This window comes from Lycium ferocissimum, chromosome 7, assembly GCF_029784015.1.
Source record: "Lycium ferocissimum isolate CSIRO_LF1 chromosome 7, AGI_CSIRO_Lferr_CH_V1, whole genome shotgun sequence".
NCBI classification, from domain to species: domain Eukaryota; kingdom Viridiplantae; phylum Streptophyta; class Magnoliopsida; order Solanales; family Solanaceae; genus Lycium; species Lycium ferocissimum.
This window is the reverse complement of record NC_081348.1, coordinates 19691540-19711500: the sequence shown is the minus strand read 5'-3', so window position 1 is coordinate 19711500 and position 19961 is coordinate 19691540. Positions and strand designations below refer to the sequence as shown.

At 35.0% G+C, this 19961-nt stretch overlaps 1 protein-coding gene and 1 pseudogene across 1 annotated transcript; both read left to right on the top strand.

Moving 5' to 3' along the window:
• The first annotated feature begins 2213 nt into the window (after window positions 1-2213).
• Window positions 2214-4855, top strand: LOC132062003 (uncharacterized). Its single transcript, XM_059454663.1, has 2 exons — window positions 2214-2640; window positions 4465-4855. Exon 2 carries the CDS (start codon window positions 4505-4507, stop codon window positions 4853-4855), a length of 351 nt encoding a protein of 116 aa, XP_059310646.1. The 5' UTR covers window positions 2214-2640; window positions 4465-4504.
• Window positions 4856-4860: 5 nt separating this feature from the next.
• LOC132063665 (uncharacterized) lies at window positions 4861-6965 on the top strand (annotated as a pseudogene).
• Window positions 6966-19961: the final 12996 nt, after the last annotated feature.

Here is a 19961-nt window from a genome sequence, read left to right as displayed (position 1 = left end):
ATCATGAAGGAGCCCACGGAATCAATCCACGTGTCAATGATGTGGCATGCCAAGTTAAATCAACAAAGCGATGAAAAAAAGTCATACGTGTAAGTAACATGTTTTAATCAATCACATATGACCTTTACCACTGCTTCAACCTAAATGGACAGTGATTCAAGTCAACCAATCAATTAAAAGAAAAGAATTTGTCCGCATGATATATAATTCCTTTCTCCACACTATAAATAGGTTGTCATAACCACTAAGCAAGGTCAAAATTCAAAACGCGAAGCAAGTGAGAACTCAGGGATGAAGGTTACTATTTTTACGTAGAAGTTGCAAGCTCAAGTATTTCATTGCAAGTTTCACGTACTTGAAAATCAATTGTTTAATCAAACTTTTAATAAAGAAATAGTAAGTGATTTTGAGTACTTGCATAAGTTATTTCTAGGTTTCAATTAGAAATTGAAAAAGTATTTTTTTTCTTTCTAAAAAGTGCTTTTTATTTTTACAGCAAGATTATCCACATAAAAGAATCATAGTTACAATAGTAGCAAATTTCATTTTTCATAATTTGACACTTACATTATTTCTTGAAAATATTGGTCAATCACAAACTATTAATAAAATCACTTTTGAAATGATTTAGTCAAATACAAATTAATACTCTCCCAAAACACTTTGTAAGAAAGTATTTTCTTATAAAAATCACTTCTCAAATAAATTTGATTTTAACTGCCAAACCGGCTAATAATCTCATACTTTCTTAAGGGCGGCCGTTTGGAAAGCCACACAGTAATTGAATTGGTGTAATTACTGTGGTAGTAATTACAATGCCTTAGTAATTACACGCAAGCGTGTAATTACAATGACCGTTTGTTTGTCATAACGTAATTACATTGTAATTACAAGCGTACGTTTTTACGTTGCACAAGTGTAATTACACGCTTAATTTAATTTTAAAATAAAATTTAATTATAAAAATTAAAATTAATATTTAAAATATTTGCCTTTATAAATGATATTAAATTAGTTATTTAATAACACATTGTTTCTTGAAAATATATTAATTAATAATCATCTATTTGTAACTAATATTGTAAAAAAATATTTGATATATATTTTTCAAATTAATAATATTTAATTGTAATTAATTATAAAACTTAAAAGAAGACTTTTTTTGTGAGAACGTCATGGATTGGATCTTGACAAAAAGATAATATTTATAAATATAATGCCATAACATTAGTCAAATGTTTGACACAAAAAATCCATCAAATATAAGTGAAAAATAAACGACATGCAATGTGAAAGCAAATAATTTAAAATTGAAAATATAACCTAAATTCAAAATCCAAAAGAAAAAGTTTAACATAATACTCTTATGTCAAATTGCAACATTACATAAGTAAGCTCCAACTAACTTAAGTAAATAATTCAAAAGAAAGGGAAAATATAAGTCTATAGCCTCATTCACAACAAAATTCTACTTTAATAACGTCACTCGTTATATGCCAAGTTTATTAATGACTTATTCTTTCCAATATTAAGAGGTGTAGGTTCAAAAATTAGAATAATAATACGATTATGCTAAATGAATAAAATAAAAAAATAAAAATAAAAACGAGCAATTACATTGAACCACACGAAGTAAAGGTAATTTGTAAGGAAATAAAAAAATAAATAATATAAAAATAAAAATACATTTTAAAAATAAATTAATTAAAAAGTAAAAACAAAAGAGAATTTAAAATAATAGAAATTAAAAATAAATTAAAAATCAAAAGAAATTAAAATAATAGAAATAAAAATAAATTAAAAAGAAAAAGAAATTAAAATAGACAAAAAAAGAAACAAAACTAAAAAGTAACCCTATAATTACGGACGTAATTACACCCACCCCAACCCACCCACCCCTCCCCCTTGAGAATTGCAGATCGTAATTACACCCTCTCAGTTACACCCAATTCTCACCTAACTGTGTAATTACTTGATCAAATAAATAGGCCAAATTATGTAATTACACTAGGTGGCTTTCCAAACAGGCCCTAAGGGTGGTAGACAAAGATAAAACCATCTCTCTCCAAATAAACATTATTAGAAAAGGAGAAAAAAAAAAAGGGTTTAAGAAAATAAAGAATATTTGAAAACCAATGATTAATATCCTTATAGAGGGGTGTAGGGACAAAACAAGAAAATAAGGGAAAACATAAAAAAGAAAAAGGGGGTAGTATGGTAAGTACGGAACACAGAAGGAGGGGTGGGGTATCCCATTATGACCTAAATACCCATCGTTCTCAACGTTAGCCCTAAGCTTGCAATTCCCAACACAACCCTTACAACCTTCAATTCTCTTTGCCCTTGTATTTCTTCAGCCTCCTTCCTTCCCTTCCTTACCCTTACTCTTCTTTTCCGATTTTCCCCTTTCTCTCCTTGCCCTTTTCTCTCTTTTTTTACCCGCCATATTCAAAATTCTGTACACCCTTTTCTTGGGGTTCCAATTTGGAACCCTTTTTCTTGATCCTTAATCGATTTTGGACGAAATCTGAGATGGGTTTTCTGTTTTCTTTGTGTTTTGATTGGAAAAGGGTGGAATCTTGGAGTTTTAGTGAACTTGGGTCTACTCGATCTTGACTTCTGGGGCTCTCTTAATTAATGGTGAGTTTGGTGTTTTATTGCTCCTTGAGTAGAGGTTTTATTGGAAACAGCCTCTCTATCTTGACGAGGTAGGGGTAAGGTCTGTGTACACTCTACCCTCCCCAATCCCACCTACCTGTGAAATTACACTGTTACGTTCTTATTGTTTGGTGTAAATTGGGTTCCTGTTGCTAATTTGGTTTGTGGGTTGTGTCGTTTTGATATGTAGAATGCTGGGATATTTGACTATATATTGTTTGTTTTAGGGATTTGTACAGTTTATTGTATTGAGACTTGTTGGTTTAATTTATGCTTGTAGCTGGAAGGAGCTGCTGTTTTATTGAGTTTGATCAGTGTTCTGGACTAATATAGTGCTGGGAGCAGGTCAGATTGATTTATCCAGTTTTTTTCTTCTTGTTTTGGTTTTGTAGACTGATAACAGGTTTGGGTTACTGTGCTTGTTTCTCCCTGCATACTATCTGGTCCAATATGCTAAATCATGAATTATGTGCACTTTTGAAGCAGGCTGTAGTGAAGTCACTTGAAGCAAAAAGTAGTTTTGATATCTGTTAGTCGCTAGCTGATTCTTTGTCTTCAGAATTGGTACTTCATCAAGTCAGGGGCGGAGCTACAGGGGTGCGAGGGGTGGCAACCGAACCCCCTTCGTCGGAAAATTGCACTATATATATACTGCGAATTTTTTTTTATTCATGTACAAATATTATTTTTGCATCCCCTTAACAAATGGAGATTGTGGATCACTGGATAAGGCGCTCAGAATGAGCCCGCAGTCGCGGGTTCGATTCTCGGCAATGACACATTTTTTTACCTTTTTCATCCAGTCCCTTAAAAAAAAAAAAAACGACGTCACTTTATTTATTATTATTAAAAAAAACGTGGGCCATTTGGGATATAGAATCCTAAATTCAAAAGTGTTAACATTGTTCATTTGTTCTACTTCTACTGTCTACTGCGCCTCCTCTCTGTCATTTCTTCTTAGCCCATGGCTTCCAATTCTAAGGTATTTCTTTTTTTTTCCCTCCTTTTTTTTAACCATACTCAAAATCACAATAAATCCATTATTGTTTCTTGTTAGTTGTTAATCAACTCATTTTGTGAAATGGGTAGCTGACCCGTTTTCCATCCATGAACCCCAAGCCTTGATTGTTTTAATTTTTAAATGTTGTTTGTTTGCAAAATTGGTCTTCTAGATATTTATTTTTAGATAATAAAAGAATCAAAGTGTAGATTTTTATTTAGTAAATAGTAATCAATTCCCTTTTATGTGTTGGATTGTGGTTAAGTTGTTTTCTTGCTTATTGAGACATTTGGTAGATTTTTTGAAATGGGATATGCTTAAGGAGTTAAGGTTACTAATTGTTTTTTGTTGTATTGCTATATACAAGATTGAGTTTTTATTCTCACAGTTAGATGTTCTTAAATAGGCTTTATTTTATTGGCTTTTAAGATTGACATTGTGTCTTTAATTCTAACTAATTTTTTTATTATAATTCAGTCTCAAAAGTCGTTGAAGAATTATTTTACCAAAGTTCCAAAATCAAGTTTGACTCTCATGATCAACCTAATCTAGAAAAAGATGTGTTTACTAGGATCTCTAATGATGTTATTATAAAAACATTTCAAGGAATGAAACCTCGTCGTGTACAAACTTGTAGTAATATACTTGCACTTTCAATAGAGAATTGTGTTTGTTTTGATTTCTTCGCGTGTTTATTTTTTAATTTTTCTTGAACCCCCTTATCAAATATTCTGTTCCGATCAAGTGAGAGAAGAGTTTGATCTTTCCTTGGTACATTTTCAAAGTTTGTGTTCACACATTGACAGGACATCCTATTGATTGAAGTGGTTACTTTTGCAAAGACTAATGGCGAACCATGAGTTGATCCCTGGCCAAAATCAGGATTTGGCTGTTGATAGTGAGAACCAGGAAATAGTGTTTGACCACACTCATCAGGATATGGGCATAAGCCAGAACCACGGACTGGAACTAGCCCAGAACCAGAACCATGAGCATGAGATGGGTATAGCGGACAGCCAAAATCATCACGGGAATCACGAGCATCATGAGTATGAGCACGAGAATGGCTTACCAATGGAGCAAAAGCCTGAGCATGAAAACCAGGAGTTGCCTAATGAAAACAATGAGTTAGTTGTTTCTGAACAAGATGAGTTAGGCATTGAGGAAAACCAAGAACTTGATGATAACTTGAATTAGCTGTGGTTGAGAACCATGATATGGGGGTTGAACCTGCACATGAATTTGAACTCCACGATGGCCAGATGGTTCTTGCTTCGTCAGCTCATGTCCTTCAGGCTCGACAACTTTCAATAGCACCTGATTATGAGTTACATGTGGGACAAGAATTCCTGATGTCAAAAGCTGCAGAAGGGCTTTACGTGACACAGCCATTGCTCTTCATTTTGAGATTCAGACCATAAAATCTGATAAAACCGTTTTACTGCTAAATGTGCCAGTGAGGGCTGCCCTTGGCGCATTCATGCTGCAAAACTTCCAGGTGTACCCACGTTCACAATCAGAACAATTCATGACAACCATACATGTGGAGGAATCGCGCATCTAGGCCATCAGCAAGCCTCAGTTCAGTGGGTGGCCAACTCGGTGGAGCAACGGCTCCGGAAAACCCAAATTGCAAGCCAAAGGAGATCCTTGAAGAAATTCACCGGACTCATGGAATCACCCTGTCTTACAAGCAAGCTTGGCGTGGAAAGGAACGAATTATGGCTGCTATGCGCGGTTCCTTTGAAGAAGGTTATCGCCTTCTTCCTTCTTACTGTGAACAAGTTAAAAGGACAAATCCAGGGAGTATAGCATCAGTTTATGCAAACCCTGCTGATAATTGCTTTCAGCGGCTTTTTATATCATTTCAGGCTTCTATTTTTGGTTTTCTAAATGCTTGTCGCCCTCTTCTTGGGCTTGACCGGACGTTCTTGAAAAGTAAATACCTTGGTACTTTACTCTTAGCTACTGGTTTTGATGGTGATGGCGGCCTTTTTCCTCTAGCATTTGGTGTTGTTGATGAGGAAAATGATGATAACTGGATGTGGTTTCTCTCTGAACTTCGTACCTTGCTAGAGGTTAATACAGAAAACATGCCAAGACTTACCATCTTGTCTGACAGGCAGAAGGGTATTGTAGATGGGGTTGAAGCAAATTTTCCCACTGCTTTCCATGGTTTTTGCATGCGTCATTTGAGTGAAAGCTTCCGTAAGGAGTTCAACAATACAATGCTTGTTAACCTGTTGTGGGAAGCTGCACATGCTCTTACAGTCATTGAGTTCGAGGCTAAAATTCTTGAGATTGAGGAAATATCACAAGATGCTGCGTATTGGATTCGGCGGATCCCTCCACGATTGTGGGCCACAGCTTATTTTGAGGGATCAAGGTTTGGTCATTTGACTGCTAACATAGTGGAACAATTGAATAATTGGATTCTAGAGGCCTCTGGACTTCCAATAATTCAGATGATGGAATGCATCAGGAGGCAGCTTATGACTTGGTTCAATGAACGACGAGAGATCTGTATGCAGTGGACATCAATTTTGGCGCCTACAGCGGAGATGCGAGTCGCAGATGCTGTTGAGCGTGCCCGGACTTATCAGGTTCTTCGTGCTAATGAAGCTGAGTTTGAAGTGATATCTCATGAGGGTACCAATATTGTTGATATCCGGAACCGTTGCTGCCTTTGTCGGGGCTGGCAACTCTATGGTTTGCCCTGTGCACATGCTGTGGCAGCACTACTTTCTTGCCGGCAAAATGTCCACCGGTTTACTGAGAGTTGCTTTACTGTTGCAACGTATCGGAAGACATATTCCCAAACGATACATCCTATTCCAGATAAATCATTATGGAAGGAGTTGACAGAGGGAGATCCAAATGCTGCCCAAGCAGTTGAGATTATTATAAACCCACCTAAGTCACTTCGGCCTCCTGGTAGGCCAAGGAAGAAGCGAGTTAGAGCAGAAGACCGTGGTAGGGTGAAGCGAGTTGTGCATTGTAGCCGTTGCAATCAGACTGGCCACTTCAGGACGACATGTGCAGCTCCAATTTGAGTTGTCTATGCAGACAATTCATTCAGTGCAAAAAAAAGAAGTCTGTGTGATATACCTTTTTCCTGTGGAGAATCCTTCTTATATTCTGCAAAAGGATATTTCTAGTTAGCTTCTCAGTCCATAGTGATAACTTTTCATCTACTAGTCTAGCAAGCTTTATTGCCTTTTTTGGATTTGTTTAATAATACATTGCAACAGAGGATAGGGTTTGGTGATTATAACTATATATGATATGATGAAAATTGGCTTTCTTAGGTTGTGGATGCCACATGCAATTTACAGTCTTTGCACTCCCCTGCTCCCCTTGGCCTGGAATTTTGTTATTAATAATAAAAAGATGCTAAGTGCAGGTGCAGCAGACCCTTATTTTGTTATGTTCCAAACAAACGTTTGGTTAATGCTGAGGTCTAGTATCAAATGATGAAATTTCCTGTTTTGCAGTTGGTTATAATCTTGCGTATGCACACGTAGACAAGCATGGTCAATGGTGATCACTTCTTGTATTGTTGCGATTTTGATTAGTTGAGTCAGTGCCATTTGCCTTGCCTTAGTATTGCTGTTTTGTTCTACTCCATCCTGATTAAAAAAAAAAGAGTCCACTTAGCCATTTGAACTCCTAGACAAAAATAGATAATTTGACTAGACTATCCCTAATTAAATAAGCATTGAAATTTGTTCATATAACACTTAATAAGGGCAAATCTGAAAAAATAAGGTTAATTCTTTCTTGATTTGAAAAGTGGACATTTTTTTTGACCTAAGAAAAAAGGTTAAGTGGACACTTTTTTTATTCGGAGGGAGTAGTTGGTTGTCTATATTCTTTGGCATTTTTCTTTCCTTTTTATTGGTTAAACTGTTTTGTCATCCACGCGTGATCCAACTTCAAAAGAATTTTGCTGCAAGTTATTTATGGTCTTCAATCAATAACTGGATTCTGGACTTGGGTTGAAGTTACAAGTTTTATGTTGCACATAAGAGTGGTCTAGTTGTCAATGAAGTGAAAAATGCCATAGGAGACTAAGGTTCAAATTTCAACAAAGACTCGGTACTTGTACCGATGGGAGGTAGTAAGTACCTGATAGATTAATCAAAATACACGTACTGGGTCACTAATGAATTTATCCAGGTACGTGTTAATAAATTAGTTGAGGTACATGATAAGGTGGCTCAAATAGGTAAATAATTATCTCATCCAAAAGATTTACATCAAATCAATTCAATATACCATAGTTAAGTGATTTAATGAAGTTAAAACATAAATTTATCATGGGTAAGTGAGACAAGTCTATATACAAACATATGAAACATATTTATCGATTTGACAGAAATACTGCTGCTCAAACACCACCCTTATCTGAAAAGAGAAAAAGAAAAGGGGTTAACAAGTTATTGTACCTTTTGCACTTCATCTGTGTAACGTGAAAGTTTTTCTGCCTTTTTTAATTTATTTTTCAGATGAACGTTGTTGCTGACCCTGATTTGGTTGTTTTTTCAAAAAATTGGTAGAAACTAAAGCTAACTAATGAAGGGGGTAGCAAGGAATAAGTTAACCTCAAAGAGGTAACCCAACGGCAAGAAAACAAATTTGGTAGAAATTAATGCCAACTAATGAAGTGATTTGCATCGAGGAAATAGAAGCCTGCATAGCCCAGAATTGTGATTTATAGTAGTACTAGTACCTTGTATCTAGTTTCTTATCATGTAAATTTCATTTAAAAAATATTACAAATATTGAATTAAGAAAATGAGAAGGTTTGGTCCTTACTATTCCTTCATTTTGATTTCTAACATTCTCATTTTATCCTTAATAACAATCTCTTATACTAATAAAACATGTTTAAGATTACAAGATTCAGAAGTCTTATATATTTTCTTAAATTTTGTGTCTAATTAGATTAAGACACATAATCTTCGCTTTTGACCATAAACACTTAGAGTTTGGTTCAAGTTTTTTAGGTGCAATTTTTACTATTTTTTTACTATATTTTTAGTGTCTAGTGCAATTCTTTATGTTTCATATTTTAGGATTTGAGGATCTTCTTAGTGTTTATTTCATCAAATCTAATGAACATAAATTTGTTAAATACATCTCGAAAATTAAAAGCATTAACTTTTTGACAAATTTAAAGGATCAAAACTATTGTGTATATGCTTAAAAGGAGAAAAAACTGTTCAATATATACTTAAAGGGGCTATTTTAAACCTACTCTCAAACGTAAGGGAGCATTTTGTCATTTCCTAGCAAAAATGATAGAATTTAGAGAGAAAAATGATCAAAATAGTCCTTAAACATTTGGAGTAGATTATCTACTCTCAAACGTAAGGGAGCCCTTCATATATAGAGAGAAAATGATCCATGTAGTCGAAGTTGTCCGTAGCGTATGAAAAAGGTGATTGTTTTTGCTCTATATATATCACATAACATCAAACTAAACCCGTCAACCGGTTTGAACCGGACCGGACCGGGTAATCCATTTAACCGGCCTAGCTTCCGTTAAAAACCGGAAACGGCCACCGCCGGTTTGCCACGGCTAAAAACTTCAAACCGGGAACCGGTCCGGTTCAACCACGTCCAAAACCCCTTTTTTTTTGTTTTTTGTATAGTATATATATATTATAGTATTTATTAGTATATTGTAGGTATATTTATATATTATATAAGTTTATATATTTAGACTAACAAAGTTATATATATATATATATATTATTATACGTAAAATATAGTAAGAATATACTTATATATATCAATATACTTAGTTATATATATATATATATATATATATATATATATATATATATATATATATATATATATATATATATACTTATATATGTGTGTGTGTGTGTATATATATATATATATATATATATATATAGTGTGTGTGTGTGTGTGTGTGTGTGTGTGTGTGTGTGTGTGTGTGTGTTTAAGTTATATGTATACTATATATTATAAGTATATTCTTAGTATATTTTAGTTATTTTTCAAGTATATAACTTTCTAGTTTTTAATTTAAGTAGATGTATATTATAAGTATATTCTTAATATATTTTAGGTATATTTCTAACTTAATATAAGTAAAAATATGAACACAAGTAAATAGAAGAAAGCTCAACGAGCCATATATTTTATTCATTCTTAGATAACATTTATTTGCAAGTTGTAGTTTTTTTTAACTTGCAAATAATACATGAGTTGCAAAGAAATAGAGAATAATAAAATCACCAATTCTCAATCATTTGGTTAATTTCCCCATATCATATTCGGCCATGGAGATATCTTCAAAGTCTTCCATTTGGTCCGGTCCACTTGCTATCAAATCTTCAATCTCTTCCTCTTCGCCTTCCTCCGCTTCTAAGTTTTGGTTGCGTCGCTCCGATCCAATCCAATCACGAATGCACACTAGTACTTGCAAGCTAAAGCCGAATAATGAGTGTCTATGGTCTCCAATTTGTTGTCTTCCTTAGCTAAATGCACTCTCCGAAGCCACGGTTGATACTTGAACCGTAAGGATATCTCGAGCCATTCTTGAGAGTATCGGACTTGCCTTGTATTTCTTCCACCATGCTAAGACGTCCAACTCATCTAGTTCCTTGATATCCACATTTGGTTGCATCAAATAAAAGTTATATTCATCAAAGTTTGCACTACAAGAAGGAGTTGGCTGTGAATGTAAAACTTTTAAATGCGACAAACCCGACAAGCCCTTTTTGCTACTTTGAGAAATAGTAGGGCGTGGAGCAACGGGTGTAGCATGTTCTTCCAAATTAGAATAATGAGTAAAAAAATTTCTAAACTCGTCATCAATAGCAAGTTCGACTTCAGCTAGAGATGGTTGAACTCCCTCTTCAATTTCTAAAAATGTATAAATTTGACCAACCAATGCTTTAGTATAAGACACTTTTAAACAAGGATTTAAAAGAGAACTCAATATAAATAAAGTTGGGATGGGAAAAAATACTTCTTAAATTTGATTATCATATCAAAAATAGCCGCTTGATAACCGAGTTTATATTTATACTCTTGTAAAACTCTAGCTATTTCCGCTAAGTAGGCTAAAATTCTGGTTACCGTAGGATAGAATTGTTTAGAAAAAGCAAAAGTTGCATTATAAAAAATTTCTAAGAGTTCAACATATTCCTTAACATCTTCCCAATGCGTAAAATTTAACCAATCATCACTATTAATATTATATTTGTTGTGAACTTGTTGTATGGGAATCCTATACCATATGCTTGTTGTAGCATAATGTAAGTGTAGTTCCACCTAATCTCAATTTCTACTTGAATTTTCCCTGTGTCTAAGGTTATTTTCCACACAAGCATTCTTAAAATCTCTAAGTCTTCCCCTATTAGCATTACAAAAAAAGAAACGCAACCGCATCTCTAACTTTTTGAATAGAATCGTCAAAACACACAAGACCATCTTTAACAATTAAGTTTAAAATGTGACAACTACATCTCACATGAAAAATATTTTTAGCGGAGGGTTTAATTCTCTTTTAAAACCAATCGCCTTTGTATTATTAGAAGCATTATCTAAAGCAATACAAAGTGTTTTTCTATAAATGTTAAAAAATCTCATAATAGTAGACATTGAATCCGCTAAAATTTTTCTATCGTGACGACCTTTTCCTTCATCATATAAAAAAGCTATAATTCTTTTTTGCATAACCCAATTGTCATCAACCCAATGATATGTAATAGCAAAAGAATCTAACTTGTTAAGACTAAGACCCAAATCAATGAAGAGAAACATTACAATTTAAAGAATTAAATACATGGCGCAAATAAAATCTATATTTTTTATACAAATCTATAACATCCGCTCTACAAGTACTTCTAGGAATACTCTCAAATAACGGATTATAACAACGTTGAATGTAAATAACAAACCCCAAACCCGAAGGAAAGGAAAATGGTAAACAATCATAAGCTACCATTTTAGCTATTTCTACATGCTTTTTTTCTTGTCATACTTAAAATTTTTACCTTCGTGGGTGCGTCATTTGAATACCCCCATTTTGAACCCGTTTGCTCTCTCCAAACATCCATATGCTTCTTTCTCATATGACCATTTAGTGTACCCGTTCCACCATCCTTACTAGTTCCTTGCCTAAAAACAAATACTTGTCCACATAGAGTACATTTAACTGTTTGGCTTTTCCTATCCTTAGTCATAAATTTTTAAATTTTAGCGGTTGGCTTACAAGTTCTAGGCGGTTTGTCTTGTGTATGTGATTGTGCAGGACATGTATCTCCTATGAAATTTTCGGGGGCTTGTGTTTCATCATCATCATCATCAATTTCATTAAAAGTGTCGGTATAATGTTGTTGCATTGCCTCATGACCTAAAAGTGGATTATTTCCACCAACATCAATACCTAAATTAGGTGTTTCTTCCACAAATGTTTCTTCATTAACCCCCACCCCTAACAATACCACTACTACCGACACCACGTCTAAATCTCTTCGCCATTATTAAATAGAATTAATTTAAATCACACTCAAATAAATCACAAGAAAATAAATTGTAACAAATTAAATTGTGTAAATTAAATTGCGAAAATAAAGATAGAGTTGGAACGAAGGCTAAATTACCGACTAATTTCCAACAAAGTGAAGCGCTTAGAATTGTAAATCCACCAAAGTTACGGATTGTTGCAAAATCACTAATTCCACCAACAATATTATAATTGCAAAATTAATAATTGAAACTATAATAAGACTTTATAATATTTATTTGAGAGAAATTTAAAGTGGCTAATTATTGCAAAGTAACTATAATCGAGAGATTGAGATTTGAGAGAAAGAGACGAGTGAATTGGTGTGATTAAATGAAAATGGAGGGGTTTATAAAGGTGGGGGATGGGTTAAAGTGTTAAAAAAAAAGTTTACGGTTGGGGGCAAAAAATGGGTTTGGGACCGTTTAGCGTAGACTATTTTTGCAAATGGATCACGTTAACTTTCAATGTACCTGTAAATTTCGCTCTATTTAAAAAAAAAAAAATTGGTTCCACCTATTAATCGGTCCGATTAAGTTTTACTGGTTCCGGCCCAAATGTAATAAATGGTTAATGGGCTCCGATTTTATTGATCCTAAGCATAGTCAACCTAAGGTTAAACGAGACCGGTTGACGGGTTTACGTCAAAGAGTGCTTAATGTATGATAAGGATCATTTTGGATACGTGAAGGAGTAAAATAGTGTCACTCCCGTACATTAAGGACCATTTTGATCATTGTCTTGAGTTATAAGAGGCCCACTTGTTTGGTCTGTGGGACTGTGTTTTTCTTTCCTTTTTAGGAGTGTTTAAGAAATCGGGTTAAAGAGAGAAGCAGAAGAATATCGGAAAGGATGATACACAGAAAATGGAGCTTGCTAACTGGTCCCGCTGCTATTCTCGGCGGTATCGTTGGTACTATTGTCGTTGCCAACTTTATCTTCGTTCAAAATGTAAGCCTCTCTATCTATTTTAGCTTCTGTTAGTTCTATGTCCCTTTTTTGATTTGCGCGTTATCCTTGCTAATCTTTATTTATCGTAATGGAATGATTGTTGAAGCTCTTTCACGATTGATTTTTGTTTGAGTCTTGTAGATCGGGATTAGATTAGGGTTTTGTTGATATTCCATAAAAATGAAGACCTTGGCTTAATCGAAGGGCAGATGTAGATTGGGTTTAAGCGAATTTCGGATTAAGCTGTAATCTCACAACTTTGTAATTGATCCCAACCCCCAATTTCCGGCTTATTCTGTATTTTGTGGGATCCACCGGCCCATATCCATGTTATACATGTGTTAGACACCATCAACATCTAGAAGAAACGAAGAGCGCGAGTAACCTAGTCACACAAAGGCGTCAGAAATTTGACTTAGGAGGTCTGGATGTATATATGGAAGAGGAAACCGATAAGGAGATTGTTTTGGGAGCTGCCTCGTAAAAAATGGTGTCGCAGAGGTGAATTTGAAGCCCAGAAGAGGGGGGGTTCTGTCTTCATTTACTGGTTGTCGCTTTGATTCACACATGGGCCAAGTGTACAGATGGGGTCTGAACTGCAGGCAGAGCCCTAAAATCATTATCCTGTAAAATGAAATTTATTGGGTAATGGGTTTTACATTTAGTTGATAACTTGTTTTCAAGTGTAGAAAAGAAAGAGTGGTCTTGTATCTGGGGAGGTGAATGGACTTGGAATTTTTTTTTCGATTCATAGACTGGGGTTAAAGGCTAAACTTGAGTTATTCAGGCTATGCTTATCTCATGCTCGAATGATCTTGTTTTGCTCTATATTTGGTTCCAGTTCAACGAATGGGAGGGAGTGGGTAAATGAGAGAAGCATTCATAGTTTTACATCCCTAAATGTTCAGATATTACTTCAACTTGCTTTGCACAAGTGGAATGGAAATGAAAGATGTATGCTTCTTTCTATTCAGTCAATTTCAAAGGGGAAGAAAGAGCTTCCCAACCCCTCCGATTTTATTCCTTACAAATAATGTTGCTATTTTACTTCCTTTCCTCTTTCTGTATCTTGTTACCTCAACTAAATCTAATGTTATTGAATCCAGATTGAGCTCTTCATCAAAAAAGATTGAGTTTGAGCTGGTTCAAGTAGCTTTTGAGTTGAAGGTCATATCTGTTGAGATGAGCAGAACTGGGAGCTTAATTAAGCCTAGGTCATTCTTGTTTTTGCTTGTATGATGTGTCTCGCCTTGTCTTTGAATCAAGTACCTAGCTGTCTTATTTGAGTAGGCTTACGTATAATAAAGAGCTAGGAGAAAAGTTAATAAAAGAGATGCCCAATCTCCAATGCTAAACCAAGTAACCATTTGCTCATCTCTGAAACTAAAAGGCCATAGGATAAATTTAGGGAGAGTCTTAAGAAGATGTAGAAGAATCTAAAGTTTTAGTAGGGTTATTAGAAAGTTTCAATTTTTGTTTGTGTTCACATGTGCATTTTCCGCTGATTGCTTGTTCTGGAATACCCTCTCGTTTTCTCTATAATTCTCTTGTCACCTCTCTCTCATCCTCCACAAGTCCCAATCTTTTTCTTTATTGTTCAATCTTGAGCTATACCTGATCCTGCTGGACTTCTTTGCCGCCACTTTTTCATTGTTTCTGATAATTCTGCTAATAGTACTCCTGTTTCTTACTACTGCGACTGTTTTGTTCTTTCGTACTGTTTAAATCAACAGTCAACATCTTCATAGCCCACAGATAAGTGATGGTGATTTCCTGAATTCTCCACTTCTTTCAGCAAAATCTTGCAAATATTGTTAGCTTGCAGCCCTGTGAGACTGTCCAAAACTGCTGTGTGAGACAAGGTGTGTATGAAGATGGGATATATTCAGGGTCTCTGGTTAACCCACTGTCCTTTTATTCTACTAAACCACAACAACTTAGTCATACTGGAAAAACTAAAAATGGAAATGCACCGAGCAAAGCAGTTTTTTAGTTACAAGTACTTGGATACTGATCTCTGTTAAAGCTCATGCCTATAGTTGAAGATATGTCTTATAACCATTGCAATGTTGTGGTGTATGGATTGGAGAAGACACTGATGAAGCTCTGAAGATGTACTCCGGAGGAGGAATAAAGGAATATGTCATGGAGCAAGTATATAATTAGAGATGCAAAAAAATTTTGTGTGTGTGTTGTGGGGTGGGGTTTGTTTAGGTTCTTACTGGAATGAAGCTGAACTGGACTTGTTTTTTGGTTGTTGTCTTTTAGGGATGTTTCTGAAAAAAGGCATAGTCCCTAAGTTAAAGTTTGAAGTGACAATTTTTAGGCCTTTGTTTCATTGTTGAGTACTTGTATAAGTGACAATTTTTCTCAGCTAAAATTTCAAGTGGTAAAAGGATAACATATATCGCTGCTTTCTATGATAGAATTTTGTGTCAGGTAGTGTTATTGACTGATAGATAAATAAATGAGTAATATGCTGTGCTTTTCTTTGCTGCAAAATCTGTTTCCTATTTTTTGGTTGCTAATAAGTTCTCTAAGCAAGAAATGTGCATTTTTGGTTGTTGATTTCGCAGATGTTACTTTAAAGGTGGAATTGATAGTTTGATGTCCTCCTTCGTTTGATGTGTTTTATTCAAATGTTAACTTGCAGGATTCATTCCTTGGGCTGTAGAACGGAAGCTGGAGAAGGCACCTTCAACCAAGTAAAAAATAATTAGATGTGTGAGATTGTCTGGTTTGGTGGTTTCAGCTTTTGTTAGGTCTTGTCGTGTTACATTTTGGCCAAATAAAGTGAATATTTGACATCAGCTTGAATGTAGGTTTCCATTCGTTGTTTATGTTGACTTTGTTGTGGACTCATTCAAGTCTCTTCATAAATATGAAACTATGCCCTCAAACAAAAGTTAGGTTGGAACTGGGCTTCTCCTGTTTTGTGATGCTTTATTCAGTTTATCCGGAGGTGGTGCGATAAATTTGGTATTGTCATCATTTTTATCTTTTGGGGGGTTCTTTATGGGCTGTGTTTGCTTGCTTTCCCTGATGCAATGGGCTTAACTTGGCTAAAGAATATAATCTTGGAGGATTTTGCCTTATGCTCTCTGGCATTTGTCAAGGGCTTGGTCCAGTCAAATTATCTAAAGTATAGCGAAAGCTAGCTCAAAACGCTAAAAGTTAGAAGGGCTTCATTGTTCTATATGACCACTATTTAAAAGTATGGCCAGTGAGAGCGAAGAATAGGAAAAAGGATGAAATCGCCCCTTGAGTTGAATTGTAGAATTCTAAGCTAGGGCCTATCATTTCGTACGTGACCATGTACACATTTCCTCCCTCAATGATATAGTCTTTTCTTTGTGGGTGGAAATAAGTCTACAACTCCTACTTCCCAAAAAAGAATTTGAACTTGACAACTTGAAGTTGGCTCATGACGTCATGGGCCATGACAATAAAGTTGAGCTTGAATTAGATTTTGCATTAAGTATGTAGTTCGTTTTTCTTTAACAAATTAAAAAGCAGCCGAATTGTTTCTGGAAATTTCACAGGTAGATTTTCATGAAAACTAACACATTTTCATATAAACTAATCGAAAAAGCGGCGAACTTAAATTAATGCCAGCGCCATAGTGGTGTTTAATCTAAAGTTTTATGAGGTCTTTGATCCACTGTGGTATTAAGAATAATAAGAAAAGCCACAGAATTATTTTGTTTTATAAATACATTTATTCCTTTCAAAGAAGGGAATATTTAGAGCATGACAAATATAACACACTAGCTTTTTCAGACACGAACGAATATTATGTTGACGGTCCCAAATGAACTGAGATCAAAGATGTCTACACAGAGGTGGCATGCATGAGCGTAGCACAGAGCTTTTAATTTGGATAAGGATAAAACATAACTTCCCGTTCTTTGATCTAGTAATACCATCTAAATAACTACGGCTTGAGAATCAAATAGGTCGAAACGAATATGCTGTTCTGCCATCACTACAGATTGGGCATATATAATATATTTCCTAGTTGACGAGCAAAAAGAAATTACTCCAGTGTTCAAAATTAGTATATTACTCGTCGAGAGGTGCAAATAGATAGAGAAGAAACAGGACAACAATAATATAAGCACTTTGTAGACAAAGGTTGTAACGAGCCTAATGCGTACAACACCTATGTATAGAAATTCCATGTCACTAGGCCTAAATGAAGAGTACAACAATACAAAACATCCTCGTGAAAGGATTATTAGTTTTGTTCACCAAATTAAATGCAGATAGATCCAGTTCAATAGCCATAATTGTTACCATACACTGAACCATAGCCCCAGATTGCCCTGGAATGCCTGCATTTGAAGGGGCAGATGAATACATAGAAGGAGCAGGAGCTCCATAGGGGTTGTAGCCTTGATCAACTGGTGGACCTGTCTGTGCTGGAGGTGCCCCCGCATCTGCCATGAAATTCTGCAACACAAAAATAAATCTTAATTTTTACTTTTTTTAATCAAGAAAAATAATGTTTAATATAGCCAGAAGCACAAATTGCGGCTAAACGAAGAAAATCAGGTTTAACACAGCAAGAGCTTCAAAGTCGAATGGAACACAGAAAAGATGGCATTTTGCGCGCCCTCAGTGGAAAGTCACGCATATGCACATTTCAGACGGAAAACATTACCATTTGAGAAGTCAAACTATTTTTAATTGCATACGACTTTTCCAAATATTTTTATTTATAAAATATGCAGACTTGTACCATCTTCATTTAGGTCTCAAATATGTAAGAAATTTAATTCCAAAAATATGAAGAACCAATGACCAAATTCACATAAAAGATTAGATGCTGCGACCCGTATCGTTCGGATGCCGTCATTTTTTGGACAGAGACTTTGTTATCGTCAATTACAACCTCAGCTAGCAAAACATGGATGCCAAACAAGAGCGCGAACGCCCTCATTTGGAAGGAAAAAAGGCATTCCGTATTATATGTACCCCTTAATATCGAATTAGTTAGGATCAGCTGTGGAAGATCTGAAACACAAATCATGAGTAGGCATACATTTGCTCAACTCCTTCACATTTTCCTGGAGCCTTCGCAGCCCAAAGATACTCACGAAAGACCCTTTTTCTAGCAATTCATACCACTACAAAACACTATCAGCCTACTCTCTGAGCCTGGATTCATATGATTTTTCCTCCACCACTTTATTTGATTACACATGATTTTCCTCCACTTTATTTGATTAGTGACCAAAAATATGCTATGGGCAGAAAACTTGTTTCACATTCTCGTTGCCGCATGCGGAGCTCAAGTTTTGTAAATCAAATCACTAAGACCACTTCCAATGATTTTGTTCTGGCTAAAGATATTATTCTGAAAGCTCAGTGGAGAGAGGTAATGTAAACAATGTTATGATATTGAGGGTAGAGTCTGAGAAGCTGAGCTAAAAGACTCTCTATAAAAATAGAATTAAAATTCTTGGGTTTAGGAGGAATATACGTTTTGACCTATCGTTGAAAAATGTTTCCTATAACCAAGGCTTGAGATTGGGGAACCCATCAAAGGTTTTTTACATCTGATCACCTTTCAATGTTTATTCCGTTTGAACCCCCGGGTGATTCTGCACATAAGTAGAACCCCAAAATTTGAGCTGAAAGGGAAAGATGCTTAGGGGTTGGGAAATAGCACTGTAGCATGTACCACATTATTTTGCAATCAATTAAATAATAAATGCAAAAATAAATCAGAAAATACAATTGAATGATTAAAAAGCCAAGCAAAATTTTCCCTTTATAATTGTTGTGCTGTTTGGACTTGAGAAGCAGTTCCATTGATCTCAACAGTCATCTCCCGGGAACCCCCCTTTGTTTCCTGTATGGTAACAGTAGCACCACTAACCCGTCGGATGGCTTATGCTTGCACCATTTGTTCCAATCACAGCATCAGCAAAGGGCCCGTGGGATCTGCATCTGCTGTGTAATCTAAAAATCCCCGTCCGATAAACAAAAAACAGAGACAATTTCTTTCTTTTTCCCCTTTTTATTTACAGCACTTCATAAAACCATTTTTTCAAGCTAAAAAAAATTTCTCAAAGCCATTTTTCTTAATTCTCAGCTAATATTCAATTAATAAAGTATTAGTGAAAGGCTTTGCATAATGCAGTAATTCAATTGGGCACCAATCAAATAAAAAATTTCGAAAGCCCTTAAATCTGTAAAAGTGCGAGAAGAAAAACCAGAAAACATCAAGAAATCAAGTTTGCTTAACCATCAAAGTACCAAGAAAGGCCGCAACAGAAGCTCGAAACAAAAATCAAAGAATAAAGGAGCAGGGAAAAAAAAGCCTAGAAAATCAAGTAACTAATTAAAAGTCCTCGTGAAAAAAAAAACGAAGAAATGAGTCCCAAATTTATTCTCCCTATGTTGTATCTAACACAATTACTATTTAGAAAATAAAAGGCTTTTTTTTTTAACTACAATTTTTTTAAAAAATCCAAGCAACTTACTTACAAAATTGTGATTTATGTACACTAACATAATTCCAACCATGTAAAATTTCTTATTTTAACATATTTATGTCCGAAGTCAAACAAAGTCAGATATGTTGATCCTCGACTCCAAAAACCGCCAGGGAGTGTACTTCTTAAAAAATCTAAGAGTTGTTCCACTAGCCATGGTTAGCAGAACTACCTGGGAATTTTGGCCTACCTTTTTTTGCTACACTAAATAAACTGCATTATAGTACATCCCGATTGCATTTAAAGGGATCACCCCTAAAATTTTTACCCGTTACTGAACAATTTTTTACAAATT